The sequence below is a fragment of the Monodelphis domestica genome, chromosome 3 (genome assembly GCF_027887165.1).
Source record: "Monodelphis domestica isolate mMonDom1 chromosome 3, mMonDom1.pri, whole genome shotgun sequence".
Lineage (NCBI taxonomy): Eukaryota > Metazoa > Chordata > Mammalia > Didelphimorphia > Didelphidae > Monodelphis > Monodelphis domestica.
In genome coordinates this window covers 424,564,529-424,580,104 of record NC_077229.1, presented here as the reverse complement: position 1 = coordinate 424,580,104, position 15,576 = coordinate 424,564,529, and the positions used below count along the sequence as shown (strand labels likewise).

At 40.6% G+C, this 15,576-nt stretch overlaps 1 protein-coding gene across 3 annotated transcripts in view; it reads right to left on the bottom strand.

The window, feature by feature from the left end:
* The window catches only part of MAPK4 (mitogen-activated protein kinase 4), a 226,663-nt gene that overhangs the window by 13,924 nt on the left and 197,163 nt on the right, over positions 1-15,576 (bottom strand). For all 3 annotated transcript variants that reach the window (XM_056824424.1, XM_016431393.2, XM_001365431.4), the window contains 2 exons: positions 13,507-13,651; positions 4,696-4,857 (listed from right to left, as the gene is read on the bottom strand). In XM_056824424.1, the coding sequence (XP_056680402.1) occupies positions 4,696-4,857; positions 13,507-13,651 (307 nt within the window). The remainder of the gene's footprint in view (positions 1-4,695; positions 4,858-13,506; positions 13,652-15,576) is intronic.

Here is a 15,576-nt window from a genome sequence, read left to right as displayed (position 1 = left end):
GATTATGAAGAAGGTGCAATTATTCCTTGATAGAAGGCATTTCCTTATTAGAATTCCCTAAACTAAAATGTGGCAGTAAAAAAAAAATCTATCTCATTTTATCCTTACATTTGAAAAACACACAGTTCCTTTCCAAAGTCAAAAGTGTAATATGAATGTAAAGGACTATTATTAGCAGCCACAGCAACAGAAGCCCAGAACTGGAAAGTCCCCGAGAGGATCTCCAGCTTCTCTCCTATCCAAAGCTGGAACATTCTCTCTGCTTCCTTCAGTGACAGCCGGCTAGCCAGCCTCAACAGTGAACTCAAGGGGCGTCTGTTGGACAGCTCTAAATGTCAAATCCTTTCTTCTCTAGAGCCCCCAACGTTCTCCCTTGAATTTCCCCCCTGCGAGGCTCCCAGTTTTGCCCTTGGGAAACGCAGGGGACAAGCCTTCAGACCTTTCCAGGCTCACGTTCTGCCCTTCCCCCAGCTCTTCACAGTAAACATCCCCGGTTCCTTCCGTTAGCCCTCATTTGCCATGGTTTCCAGACCCCCTCACCACGGTGGACATGCTCCAGTTTAATTTTCTTAATGCCCCTTTATCCCAAGGCATTGAAGCAGATTGGGGTCATTTTCCAAAGCCTGGCAGGCAGGGGATTTTCCCGAGAGGCAGCACGGCTATTTCTGCCAGGGGGAGGTGTGAGCCCCGTTCACTTTAATAAGCATCTGCCAGCTAAGAAGGATTAACAACAGGTGGCAACCAGGCACGTAGGACCTCTTCTAATAATAAAAACAATAATTCACCTTTCACTTGTGCCTTAATGTTTGCAAAATGTCTTCCAATCATTATTACCTCTTCTTTGCAGATTAGGAGCCGAAGGCTCAGAGAGTTAAGTGACTGGACTAAGGTCTCACCACTAGTGATGTCAGGACTGGGATTCAAACCCAGGCTTTCTGACTCTAAGTCTAGTGTTCTTTATACTAGGTCTAACAGTGTCTGGTCACTATTATGATGTCATTTGTAATGCAAAATGGAGTTGGGTAGGGGGCTTCAGACCTCAGGGGTTTTTGATTATTTTGTTAATCTTCCTCTAGCAAGTTCATTCCCCTCCACACAGCATTCAAAGGCCACCCACAGTCTCCCTAACTACTTTTATTTATTTAATCATCTTTTTACATCTATTAATTTTTAGTACAATTTTAAATAATCATTTTATGACATTCTGCAATCCATCTTCTCTCCTTCCCTCAGTCCCCTCCTTCACCCCTCCCCAAGAAGGCAGGTAATACGATACAGGTTGTACATGTGCGTAACTACTTTTAAAGCTTTATTTTCTATTCCTTTCTTACATGAACCACCTGATATGGCAGACTGGCTCACTTGTTATTTATTTCCTGAGCATGCTGCTTGTATTTCTACCTCTGGGCTTTGGCTCAGTCTATTCTCTTTACCTGGAATGCTTGCTCCTGACTCTCTTGCTCCTGCCTTTGTCAGCAAGTCTTGCCCATCCTACAAGGTATTATTTATTACCTTTTCTGGGAAGTCTTCCCCAACCTCATTTCAGTCACTGAAAATAAGAAGGAAGGAAGGACTTACTAAGTACCTACTATGTGTTGAGCACTTTACAAATATTTTATTTGATGTCTACAACAAGCATAGGAGGTGGTTCTACTATTTCCATTTTACAATTGAGGAAATAGAGGCAGAGGTAAGTGACTTGTCCAAGGTCACACAGCTAGTAAATGTCTGAGGCCAGACTTGAATGGTAAGGCTTCTATATAACCTTGAAAGTTCATGAAATTCTGGTCAATGACCAAGTGTAACTTTAGAGAATACATGGCAAAGTAAGGAAGTGATGGCCCATAAGTGGCAAATGAAGCATGCATTGCTAATTCTGTTAATTCCTGACTTCAGGCCCCATGCTCTACCCACTATGCCATTCAGGTGCCCTCTGTTTCTTTAGAGGGTAATATAATACAGAGCTATGGCACCATGGAAGATAAGTCTTTACCTGACATCCTCATTAGCTGGGGCTCATATATATTTGGTTTGAAGAATGGGAAATATGAGGTAGAAAAATATTTAGGACCCACCAATGAGTTCCAGAGCTGGATGATGAACAAAGATTTTTTTTTTCCAGTTCTAGCATCTGCCCCAAAAGACCAGAGGCGGGGGGAAATCTTAGAATGTGCAATCTGGAATAGACCTTAAAGGTCACCTTGGTTTACAGATTAGTGTCAAAGAAATGATCCACTTAAGGTCACACTGTTGATGTATAGCAGAGCTGGGTCTCAAAGCCAAGTCTATTGACTTCCATTGGGAGCAGCCCTGGCCATGGTACTGAAAGTAGTGGGAGGGCACAGCTAGGGCCTGAACTCCTTGAAAGTCTACCTTGGAGAGTGGAGTTGAAGGGATTGTTGTCAAAAATGATTCTCTGGGAAAAATAAATTCTAACCATATCAAACCTCCCTGATTACTCCAGGGAATTTTCCAGCTAAGTGAAGTGCCAATTAAAACATTCCTAAACAATTGTTTCACTTGGGAAGGCTTCTATGAACTGGTAAATGTGAGTATACACACAGGCACATAGGCACAAAGGCAAGACCAAGGTAAAAATGAACCAACCACCAGAATAAAGCATACATGCTCAATGCACTGATTCATTCTGCTTAACTGAATTTAACCAAAATGCCTTTTCTTGTGTGTGTGTGTGTGTGTGTGTATGTGTGCATACATATATGTGTGATCATTTAGAAAGTGACCTTAGATGAAAAAGAGCATTGATAAAACTGTATCTTCATTTTATTTTAAAAACTAAAATTTATTTTCAGAAGAAAACAAATAGAATTATTTTGGATTAAAAACTCCCCTAAATCTGTAACTACTTCTCTAGTTTTTACAATGGGGCATGGACATAATGCTACCTTTTCTTCAATATATAAGCTCATAATTAAGATAAATTATCATCCATTAATATCCACACAACCCAAGCCAGGTACTGTACTGAGTTGACATGCAGTGATGTCCCAGGAGTTATTGAGGTGTTTAATATTAAGGCTGTTTAATCTTGCACAATTATGTATTTTTGAATTCCCACTTACAGTTATTCTTTCTCCTTTCTCTTTTTCTCTCTTTCTCCTTATTCACCATTAGAATATCAGTTCTTGCTTCTGGCTCCATTTGTCATGTCCTGCCTCTACCATACCCTCACACCTTCCTTCTAATTTATTGCTTTGAATGTGCTATGAGTTAAGTAACCATTTAAGTAAACTTACTGATTTTGTTGTTGTTGTTCACACTTATTTCAGTCATGAAGGACTCTCCATGATCTAATTTAGGGTTTTCTTGGCAAAGATATCAGAATGGTTTGCCTTTTCCTTCTCCATCTCATTTTATGGATGAGGAAACTGAGGCAAACAGGGTTAAGTGACTTGCCAAATGTCACACAGCTAATAAGTGTCTCAGGCCAGATTTGAATTCAGGCCTTCCTGACTCTAGGTCTGGTGCTCTTACCTTCAATCTATTCTATATGTTCATAGTAATTTTCATGTTGTTTCTCCTATTAGAATGCGAGCTCCTAGGGGGCATCTGGGTGGCTCAGTCAATTGAGAGCTAGCCCTAGAGATGGGAGGTCCTAGGTTCAAATCTGATCTCAGACACTTCCCAGCTGTGTGACCCTGGGCAAGTCACTTGACCCCCATTGCCTAGCCCCTACCACCCTTCTGCCTTGGAGCCAACACACAGTAACTCCAAGATGGAAGGTAAGGGTTAAAAAAAAAAGGAATTCGAGCTCTTTGATGGCAGAGATTGTGTGTTTTGCCTTTCTTTGTACTTCCAGCACCAAGAAGAGTGACTGGAACATAAATGCTAAGTAAATGCTTGTTGACTGACTGTTAAAGGTAGAATTAACGGAGCCTGAGAACTATTCTCATTGGCATTGGCTCCTTCTCTCCTACTTTAACACCTACAACCTAAGCACATGCTACTGGATTTTAAAGAAACGCTTTCCTCGCTCCTATTGGATCTTCAGTGTCCTTTTGATGGCAGGACCTGTTTTATTTATTCTCTTTTACAGAGGGGCAATGGGAGGTACAGAATGGACCTGCCCAGAGGTGTAAGGGTGTCATAGTTGGGACCAGAAGTCGTATCTTCTAGCTTGTGCCCAGATTCTGCTTGCCCTTGCGTCTCAAGTCTTTTGGAGAGGCTTCTGTGACCTCCTATAATGGATAGGCTTAGCATCAGAGTCTGTAACTGTGTGAACTTATAAGGGAAGCAGAGCTGGGCAACCACCTTTCTACCTCTGAAAGCCTGAAGTGAAGCCAGACAAAAGCCTCTTAAGCCCTCCGTATAAACAGAGCAGAAGAAGGAAGACACTTGGGAGAGGAGGCTGCCAAGAGAATGAGAAAGTTTGGAAGGTGAAGAGTGAGAAAAGGAGAGATGGAGGGAGGGGTGGGAGAAAGGAAAGTGACCACCAAATAGCACTGGGGCCAGTCAGTGGCTCCCACACAAGGGGCCGACCTCTGAGCCAGGCCACTAAGTCTGTTTTTAAAATTGTAAATAGTTGCGCTGGGCTGACCTAGCAAGAGAAGGGGCTTGGGTGTGAAAACTGCCCATTCCACTGTGATGGGACAGCTTGCCTCCATGGACCATTTGGGAAAAACCAGTTATCCAGACCTCTCAGAGACATGGAAGCTTCTCAGAAAGCTCCGCTACCTTCGCTGTTGACTTCTGGGAGCAGCTTTCTCAGTGGCTTCTTCACTTCCCAGGTGCTGTTGATGAAGGAGGGCATCACTCTGAGCAGCTCATCTTTATCTTCCTCCCGGATTACAGGAATCGTGTCCAGGATTAGCTGCATCTGTTCCAACTCGTGACACCCTGAGGAAGGAAACATCAGAGGACTTACATCTATCAAAGAAGCCCTGGGGCCAAAAAGGCAGTTTTGGAATCTCTGGTAATGGTGGGTTAGTACAATGGAGAACCATGGGCCTGGGAGTCAGGAGTCTTGGGTTCTAATTCTGACTCTGCCCCCACCTTGGACAAATCATGTTTCTTCTCTGAGTCTCTGTAGCTTTTCAAATAAAGGAGGGGAACCAGCTTAGCTCTACAAAGTTTCTTTAAGCATCACTTTATTCTTGGCATAGTGAAAAGAAAATGAGATTGGAGTCAGAGAACACTGGACTTAAATCTAGGCTTTCCTCTAGGTAGCTCCGTGGATTGAGAGCCAGGCCTAGAGATGAGAGGTCCTGGGTTCAAATCTGACCTCAGACACTTCCCAGCTGTGTGACTCTGGGCAAGTCACTTAACCCCCATTGCCTAGCCCTTACCACTCCTCTGCTTTAGAACCAATATGCAGTATTGATTCTAAGCTAGAAGGTAAGGGTTTAAAAAAATAAATCTAGATTTTCCCACTTATACCTTTGTGATCTTCCAAAAAGCTCCGAGGCCTGGGTGTAAAGTGAGATTCTAACGAAATGGCCTCCGAAGGCCCCTTCTAACTAAAAATCTTTTATCTGATTATTTGAAGTTATGGGCCCAACTTTGACTCTGCCAAAGACAAAAGTCTCAGCTTGACTTTCCAAGAGTTTACTTGATATGTCTTTCTGTTTTCTTAGTGCCAAGATGGAGAAGGTGCTAGCTATAAGACCAAACGTGAGCCTGACATTTCATGCTCCAATTAGGTGACTTTTATCTGAGAAACTCTTCTATAGAGTACAAAAAATCAGGAAAGACTCCATTGAACTATTAAGATGCACTTCAGCCAACTGAATGAATATCATTTAAAAATATTTATTAGCCAAGTGTTTGGAGTGACATCAATATTGTCTTTGAATGAATACTTCACTGTTTCCTGGGAGAGAGACTTGTTGACAAAGGAGGACAATTTTGTAAGACAGGGGGTCAGAACCATAAAAAAAGCAAACCCAAAGGGGGCACTAGCCCTCACCCCACCTTATCTTGTCTTATCTTAACTCATCTCATCTTATCTTATCCCAAGCTTGGAAAATGCAGGTATTGGTTCAGCTAGTCCTCTTCCTGTTCCAAATTTCCCACTTTCTCTTATTCTGTTCTTTGTTCCTGCCTGGAAGTCTCTTTACTTCCCTCTAGTTAAAGACACCCCCTCTATGAGGCCTTTGTGGCTTAATCCAGCCCCCTCAACCTCCCTTCCTTCATTGAACTGCTATAGTCTATCCCAGAGATGGCAAACCTTTTAGAGACCAAGTACCCAAATGGCAACCCTCACACTGCATGTGAGCCCATCACCTTGCCCCAGAGAGGGGAGTGAGGAAGCACTCCCATTGGGCTGCTGGGCAAAGGGGATGGTGATGGGAGAAATGTCCACAGGTTCATGTGGAGAGGGGGAGGAGGGGAGAAGCCTAGGCTCGCCAACACAGATTTATACCAACCTCATCTAGTGCCTGACCGTGCAAAGTCTTATATTGTACTCTATTGGATCTATTGGATAATGTGTCACCTTGAAAATTATTGAGTAGCTTATTATAAGGGCAGTTCTTCTAAGCAAGTCTAGATCAAAAGCTAGAAGAATTCAGTACCTTTTTAAAAAGACAGTTGAGTGACTCCTTCTCCATCTGTACCTCCTTCTAGCAATGCCCCCTTTTGCCCACATGATGTCTCTTGATATAGGAGATAAGTTACACAGTAATGGTAAGAATCAGAGGATTGGGGAGAGAGTCCCTTAGGGGGTAGGAACCTAACCCAGGGCACTCAAAGGTCTCTGTTAGCGATACCCCAGAGAACCTGGGAAGAAGAACCAATGCTACCAGAAGGAAGTATCAAAGACCAAAGCTATAGGGGTCTTATGTAGACTTAGGGACCCTCATTCTAAGTCCTTTTGGCTCCCCCATTAGACCTCCCAGGATAAAAGCACCGATATTTTCTGACTCACTTCCCTTTGGGGTGAGTTCCAGAAAATCAAGGACTATCTGAATCTGTTGCTCAGGTAGAAAGAGACTTTGCCTGAGAGTTAGTTGGCTTCACTATCAGCTCTGGCCCTAAACCTCTGTGAGTCTCAACTGCTTTATCTGGAAATAAAAAGCTTTCAATAGGAACTGTTTTAGGTGGGCTCTACAATCCCTCTAACTCTGAGATTTTATGATGCTTGGTTTTGTTTCTTAGAGGATCCTTTTCTAGTTCCAACATCTCATTGTAGTCTCAGTTAACTCTGAGATAAAAAAAAATTATGTCTTTATTCCAAAGTTACAAAAATTGGAAAGTCACTGAAATTAAATTTTTTGCCTCAAGTTACTTTACAAGAGTAAAATCTAAATATTTAAAATACTTGAAAAAAACTTAAAAATAGTATAAATATTTTAAAAACTCTGTTGTTGTTCAGTCATTTTGATGGCCCCATTTGGAATTTTCTTGGCAAAGATACTGGAGTGGTTTACCATTTCTTTTTCCAGCCTATCTTACAGATGAGGAAATTGAGGCAAATGTGCCCAGGGTTACATAGCCAGTAAGCCACCTACCTGCCCCTTCACAATCTATATTCATAGTGAAAATCAAGCTCAAGCAAGCTTTCACCTTTCTGCTCCAGGGGGAGGTTTCTGTCCTTCTTGAGCTTGTTTAGGAAACAGGAACAAGTTTATGAGATGAATGGGAAACTGATTGTGAGAGTGGCAATTTTATTCAGGTTTCAGTGGAAAACATGGCAGTGCTTCCTACTTGATCACCACAAGTTCAATAACAAATAGGAAACATTTCTTGAATCTAGTTACACTTAGAATCCTTTATGCAGTCTATGCTTCATTTAACTCTGAATGAATGTCTTCACTCCATTTAGAACTCATGCTTCAATGTGCACAAAAACCACTCAAGTCAGAACATCTTATGAAGTCTAAAATGCACGCTGTGTGGCCTCGCACAAGTCGCTTAACTTTGAACGTTGATTTCCTCAACTGTTGACAGGGGATAAGAATCCTTGACTTAACTATTTTACAGGATGAAAATGTATCTGTGCATGCTTTGACAAGTATTAAATGTACTTTCTTGTTGAGGGTGATAGTCCCAATCCAACTCTGAAGTGTCCCACTCCCCTCTTTGCCAAGGCCCTTAATATACTCTGTCAGGCCTTACCTTCTCTTCTAAACAAACGTAAACTTCATTTTCCATCAGGTAGGAAAGTGAGAAGTGGGTTCCCCTTGAGCCAATGTCCCCCCCCTCCTCACAGAGCTTTCACAGTCTACTCACAAACAGGCTCTGTTTCCCAAACATTAAGATAAGGCATCCTTTGACCTTCCTTGCTGGCCATACTGGGTTTCATCAGTCCAGAGAGCAGCTCTGGAATGCCCTGATGTTGGATAACCTAGAGATGGATTAGATGTTGTGCAAACAAACTTATCTCTGCCATCCCTGAGGGCTTCCACTCTGGCACCAAGTGGGGCCATTTCCCATGGTGAGTTGGTCAGCCTCCCTAAAGTGAATTCCATTCTGGGAGGCCCTGGGTAGCTGATTCTGGATCTGTTTAAGTGGTCACAGTTGAGGTCTTGAAGGACAACTGACCAGAGATAACTCCTTCCAACCCCTACTCTCTCCTATGAGAATAACCCTTGACCACCCCCATTCACACATCTTTGCGAATTCCCTTTCCAGGCTTTTTCTTGGCCCAGAATATTGTTCCTTTTCTTTCTGTGGGTCTAAGTTCAACCAGTCCTCTAAGTTCCATTTAAAATCTGACCTTCTCCATGAAGGTTTTCCTGCCCCTACTGAGCTCTCCTTCTTCTCAATTCTAATACACTGACTTGTGTACTTCTTATAGCACCTAAGACATGCCAGCTAGGATCATAGAATTGGATAGAACTAGAAGGAAACTTAAGCATCTTAAGCATAATTCAGATTTATCACTTTAGATATGAGGTAATCATGGCCCAGAGAGAGGTTAAATCATTTGCCCAGGGTCACCACAGGTAATGAGCATCAGAGGTAGGATTCAAACTGATCTCTTTCCACCTTACTATGCTATCTCCCTCATAGTATTATTAATCTTTCTATGCATATGTCTCTTCAACTAAATATTTTTCTCTCCTTCCTTCCTTCCTTCCTTCCTTCCTTCCTTCCTTCCTTCCTTCCTTCCTTCCTTCCTTCCTTCCTTCCTTCCTTCCTTCCTTCCTTCCTTCCTTCCTTCCTTCCTTCCTTCCTTCCTTCCTTCCTTCCTTCCTTCCTTCCTTCCTTCCTTCCTTCCTTCCCTCCTTCCTTCCTTCTTTTCTTCCTCCCTCCTTCCCTCCTTTCTTTCTCTTTCTTTCTTTCTTTCTTTCTTTCTTTCTTTCTTTCTTTCTTTCTTTCTTTCTTTCTTTCTTTCTTTCTTTCTTTCTTTCTTTCTTTCTTTCTTTCTTTCTTTCTTTCTTTCTTTCTTTCTTTCTTCCTTCCTTCCTTCCTTCCTTCCTTCCTTCCTTCCTTCCTTCCTTCCTTCCTTCCTTCCTTCCTTCCTTCCTTCCTTCCTTCCTTCCTTCCTTCCTTCCTTCCTTCCTTCCTTTTAAAAAAAATAAACCGTTACCTTCTGTTTTGGTATAAATTTTAAGGCAGAGGAGTGGCAAGGGCTAGGAATCAGAGTTAAATGACTTGCCCAGGAACACACAGGTACTATATATAGATATAGTAAAGAGATATTATGGTCTTTTTAGTAATCTTGGCCAAGATGGTAGGTAGTGATAGTGTTCCATATCATCTCATGGGCCCTTACCTCTAAATCTATTATATGTCTCTAGAAAAGAGTAACTAATGGGCTGAGGTACATTTTAACAGGCAATTGTATTCAGCTGTATCAGGTATCAGAATTATAAGCAGAAAGGAAAAATAATAATCAAAAGGTATTTTGAGAGGGTGGCCAGGTAGCTCAGTAGATATAGTGCCAGATGTGGAGTTGAGAAGTCCTAGGTTCAAATCTGGCCTCAGACTCTTCCTAGCTGTGTGTTCCTTGGCAAGTCACTTAACTCTGATTTCCTACCCTTGCCACTCCTCTGTTAAAATTTATATAAAAACAGAAGGTAAGGGCTTATTTTTAAAAAAAGGAAAGAAAGGAAGGAAGGACCAAAGAATGAAAGAGAAAAATAAAAAAAAAGAAAAAATAATGTATTTGGAGAATTGTTTACTTAAATAAAATGAAATTATACTAAGACAGAAGGTAAGGGTTTTTAAAAAGGTACTTTGAGGTTTATAAAGTGCTAAATGTATATTATCTCTTTGGATTCCATTAGGTGGGCAAAGTCGTTACTCTGCCTCAGAGGCAATGCCATGTGACAGATAGAGAACTGACCTGGAAACCAGAAATATTTGGGTTTATGACCCACCTGTGACACACACACAGATAAAAATTGTGTGACCCTAGGCAAGCCACTTAATCTCTCAGTAGTCTATTGTCAGCTCTCTAAGACAATAAGCAGCAGGAAACACGCCAAACTACATTGGTAGAGAGGATTTCCTTAACCATCAGTCTAGTTTCTATCCCTAGCCCCATCTTACAGATAAGGACACTGAGTCTCAGAGAGGTTAAATCACTTATTCTTAGTCATACAGCTCAGAAATATCAGAGGCAGAATTTGACCCCAAGGTTTTCCTGATTCCAGATCCAACATTTTTTCTTTTATATCACACTGACTGTGTCAGCTTCTATAGAGCTGAATTTCCAAATATCCAAAATACACAATGGCAAACATCTCACCTTCCCTTCTGCCTCTCTGTGTCACAATCATCAACAATGTGATATATTAACAAGAATCTAAGTTCCATGAGGGCAGGGGGAGTGTCTTATTCAAACTTCCAGCACCTGGCACTTAATAGATATCTACTGAAAAATAAATATGTAATTCTTACTCGGGCTGGACATATTCTATGGTAGTAAGAGGAACAGTACTTTACTGCCTTTTTGTCACTGTCTACAGGAACCTTCTTACCTCCACTCAATGTAAAGGCAGCTATTTTTGACCTAGAATTCTTTGCAATATGATAGGCAATTGCTCAGTGTCAGGGTTTAGTGACCAATGGGGTCTTAATCTTAGGTGCATATATAGGATGTGCTGAATGTGCTCAGGTACACTCTAATGTCCTTATCCAAACTGGTTTTTGTGTCTTATTTTTATATTTGCATTTTAAATACAATTTATTTGTTAATTTTAGGAAAATTAAATTTAGTTAATGTTTAATTTAATGAAAAGAAATATCTCATGATTGATTATTAAATACATATTTAATATGTAGAATGTGTCTTGTAACATTGACTATAAAAACAACAAAAAATTCTTGCATTTTTTGAGTGTTTACAAGGAGTAAATTTATTTTCAGATGTCTACTTAAAATTTATTGTGTAAAAGGTTTTATTATGACCCTCTTTGTTCTACGAATATAGCATATAAGACCTGGAAAAACTCAGATCAGCCAAAAAAAATCCACAAAGTTGATGCTTGAGTTGACATTTATTGGGGCAGAATGGAAAAGTCAAGAATGGAGATATTGATTGTTTTTCCATAAGTATCCATCTACTTATAGTGTGTTCATCCTAGGTTTTTTTTTTTGGATGTTGATGGAGAACTGCCAGAATATTTTGCATTGATATTTTCTTACAAGAAGTTGAACACATTTTAGCTAAAAGAATGCTATTAAGTATGCAAATACTGAAAAATGATGGTTTGACTTTATAGAAGTATTGTTTAACTTACCCTGTAAAGTCAGTCACATTTTTTATTTGTTTTCCAGTCTTCAATGATGAAAGCAATATTAAGAAGACATTTTTGATATTTAATTTTTAACTTTTTAAAAGAGAATCTCCCTATGTTTAGCAGCATTTTGGTGAGTGCCGCTGTTTAGCCTTCTCCTCCAAAATATATACATTGGCTTGTAATATTCACATGCTGTATGTATAGCAGCAGAAGAAACTTCTGTATTTCACATTTCCATCACATTTATTTATTTATTTATGTAAAAAATAAATTAGTAAAAATTGAATAAAAAATAAATTAAATGGAAATTAAAAATAAATGGGAATTCTCTGAGTGTATACTCCTGAAGGAATATGTTACATCTACTTTTAGTCCCACTGTGGTAGAGAAATGGGTACTCTTAGGGATGTAGCATTTGAAACTTTGGATAGTTTATGACTATAATCCTTTCTGCCAAGGGTAATTCCCAGGTGGTAGGGCCACAGACACACTATAATTTCCCTTTCGCCATTTTCAAAGACAAGACAGTCCATAGGGCAGATACATGTGCATATTCCCAGCAACCTGAATCACTAGGCTGTCAACCAGTCTTCTTGGCATCTTTACTCACTCTTTAAGTTCTACTTTTACCACAGAAAGACAAGTATTTGCTACCAGTTCTCTGGTCTATTATATTGGCATCCCAAGTGGCATGCTTACCTCTATTCTCCCCATTTCTTTCTCTTATCAAGCCTCTCTTCTGCTTCTAGACTTTTCTTTCTTATGCACAGATCTGGTCACATAGATTTTATGCTTAAAAAAATCTTCTTTGACTCCCTGTTAATAAAAAGTTCAATCTCTTTTGCCTGGCATTCAAGGGTTTCCACAAACCAGCACCACCTTATCTATGCTTTCCTCTGTGCCCTTTATATATCAGGCAGACTAGAATGCTTTCTTCTCCCAAAGATACATTGAGCTTTCTCATCTTTGTTTCTTTTCTCTCACCATTTTCTAGAACTGAAATGCCTTTTTTCTCCCTCTTTGCCAGATGAATTCACATCCATCCTTAGTATCCAGCTCAAATTTTTCCTCTTGCATGAAGACTTCCCATCCCATCATCTCTCTTCCCTGCCATTGAGAAACAATGTTTCCGTCGAACTTCACATGGCAGTCACTGTGTTGCATATACCCCCTATAAGCCATGTTATTTTTATATGTGGTATATAGTCCATATAATATCTGTAGGATATAGTATATATACCACACATATATCTCCTCTTTGTGAGTATATATAATATATAAAAACTAGAATATATGGGATATATCATACTATTTATATGTATATAAACATGTATACACATACTATGTTACATGTATAAACATAACACATAGGATATGCCATATAACCCACACATCACATGGAAACACACATATATACACATGTCTATATAAATACATATATAAATGTACACAAATATCATATATATCTATAATATTACATATACATACATAATAACATGCATCTATTTCTTAAGCACCAACTATGAACCCAGGCCTGTGATTTAGAAAGAACATTGTTTTGAAGGAAGCAGATCTGAGCTTGAACCCCAGCTCTGACCCTTAGGAGACATATGATCATGGATCGCCTTTCCAAACCTCAGTTTCCTCATCTGGAAAAAAAAAGAGCTGATGGTGTTAGGTGTTTTGTAAACCTTAAAGCATGATACGAGCGGGTATTATTAATTATTATGGACTTATCTCAGCCAATCTGACTGTGTTCTGGAGAGCCAGAATGAAGGAGGGATAAGCCCCCATTTCCATTCAAATTATCCTATTTTGCAACATGGAAGGGAGCAAAGGAAAGGCAAGGACCTACCAGGAAACAGCATCTTCCCAGTGAGCATTTCAGCCAAGATGCAGCCAGCTGCCCACATGTCAATGGCTTTGGTGTAGTTATTGGGAGAAAGAAGCAGGCGTGGAGAGCGATACCATTTTGTGACCAGTCCTTCTGAAAGATAACCCTAGAAGAGAAAAGGACAAAAACATCATCGCAACAGAGGAGGAAGCCCTCCCGAGGCAGAGACTCCTTCCCAAGCTCCCCAAGCTTCCTAAGGTCTCCAAGAGGAGACCTGAGAGCGAGGCAGGAGGAACTTGACCTTCTTGTCTTTGCCTGGCTACATTGACAGGAAGTTGGATGCATTTCATGGACCGTTCTTAGCTCAGATCTGTAATCTGTCACAGTGCAGGGTAGAGCCAAATACAAGCTCTTGGCCTGGTACGTGGATCACAGAAGTGTTTGACAGAATCTGGGGAGAAGTGATAAAGTCTCCCCATGTAGGGAAAATCATCACAAAGCACGTGCTTTTAACTCTTCTCAAACAGAAAATTTTAATTTTAACGTAGGGCTTGTGGTCTCTTGGCAAAGTTCATATATATAAAATTTAAATTAGAGAATTCAAAGGTATTCGAAGAGTTGATGGCAGGAGTCTGTTTCCCTAAATGATTTTAAAGAAATTTTAGAAGAGAAGGTAGCACAGTGGATAGAGGACCAGGTCTAAAGTCATGAGGACCTGGGTTCAAATCTGGTCTCAGATGCTTCCTAGCTGTGTGTCCCTGGGCAGGTCACTTAATCATTTGTTTAGTTAGCCCTTGCCCTTCTGTTTTTGAGTTATTACTAAGACAGAAAGTCAGGGTTATAAAAAACAAAAAAGTTATGAAGAAGAATAGAAACAGCCACCAGGGAGAACATTGGAGAGCTATCAACCAGAATTGGCAAGGTGGCATAGTAGAGTATTGGACATACATAGAGTATTGGACTTGTAGTCAGTGGTAGAATGGGCCAACTTAGTAGGGAACCAGGTAATGGAACACTGAATTAGTTGGGCACAAAGGTGGAGAAGAGACATAAAAAAAGGCTGTTCCAGGACATTCTGGCTTGAAAAAATATCCCTATTAGATGGAGACCCCTGGTTAAATAGATACTAAAAAAAAAAAGGATAACACATTAACCCATCATTGACCACCAATGCTTTTATGAACTAGATTATTGGTTTCATAGAATTTAGAGCTAAAATCAGAGACCATCCAGGCCCATTCCATTGTATAAGGGAGAAAACAGAGGCTCAGACAGAAGAAAGGCTTCCACCCTTTCATGAATCTAGGAAGTAGCAAAGTCAGGATTCGGTCCCATATTGTCAAATCCCAAATCCAAAGCCTTGTCTACTATACCATGAGAATCAGTTACTTAACAGTGCCCTGAAGGGTGCATGGGACACACACAGTATTCAATGGGAGGCTGGGAAAGGTCCAGTTAAAACTGACAAATGTTTATCAAATATCTTCTGTGTGCAAATATTCATTAAGCATCTAACATGGGCAAGCCATAGCATGGGCTATTCCCTAGGGGAGGTGGGGGGTGGGTCACTGAGTAGCTAGGGGGCAACCCAGGGATCCTATAGGGAAGTCACTGAAAGAGGAAGAAGGGTAAATGCAGAGAGGTAGAAGCTCCATGAGCAAATGCCACCTTTTTAGGTGTCTCCCACTACTCTCTTATATATTCCTCCAAAGCCAAACTGCCACAGTAGTTGTTCCTCAAAGAGAAAGTCCTGACCTTTCTTGTCTCCATGCCTTTGCTCATACTATTCCTTCCCTAATGGAAATGCCCACTCTTCCTCCTTCCTCTAATGAATTCTACTTGCTAAAAATCCCATTTACCTTACTTTTCTATCTCTGTAACTGGAACCCGCCAAACAGTTACCTGGTCTCTACGGTTTGAAACTCAAGGTTACTTTGGATTCTTCACTCTCTCACCTCTCCTATGGGGTCAGATAATGAGGCTCACCTATTCTGCCTCTGCAATAGTGCTCATAGCCATCCTCTCCACTCCATTCCCACTGCCACCACCCACCTGTATCAAAATAATTATCTCCTAAACAGTCTTTCCATC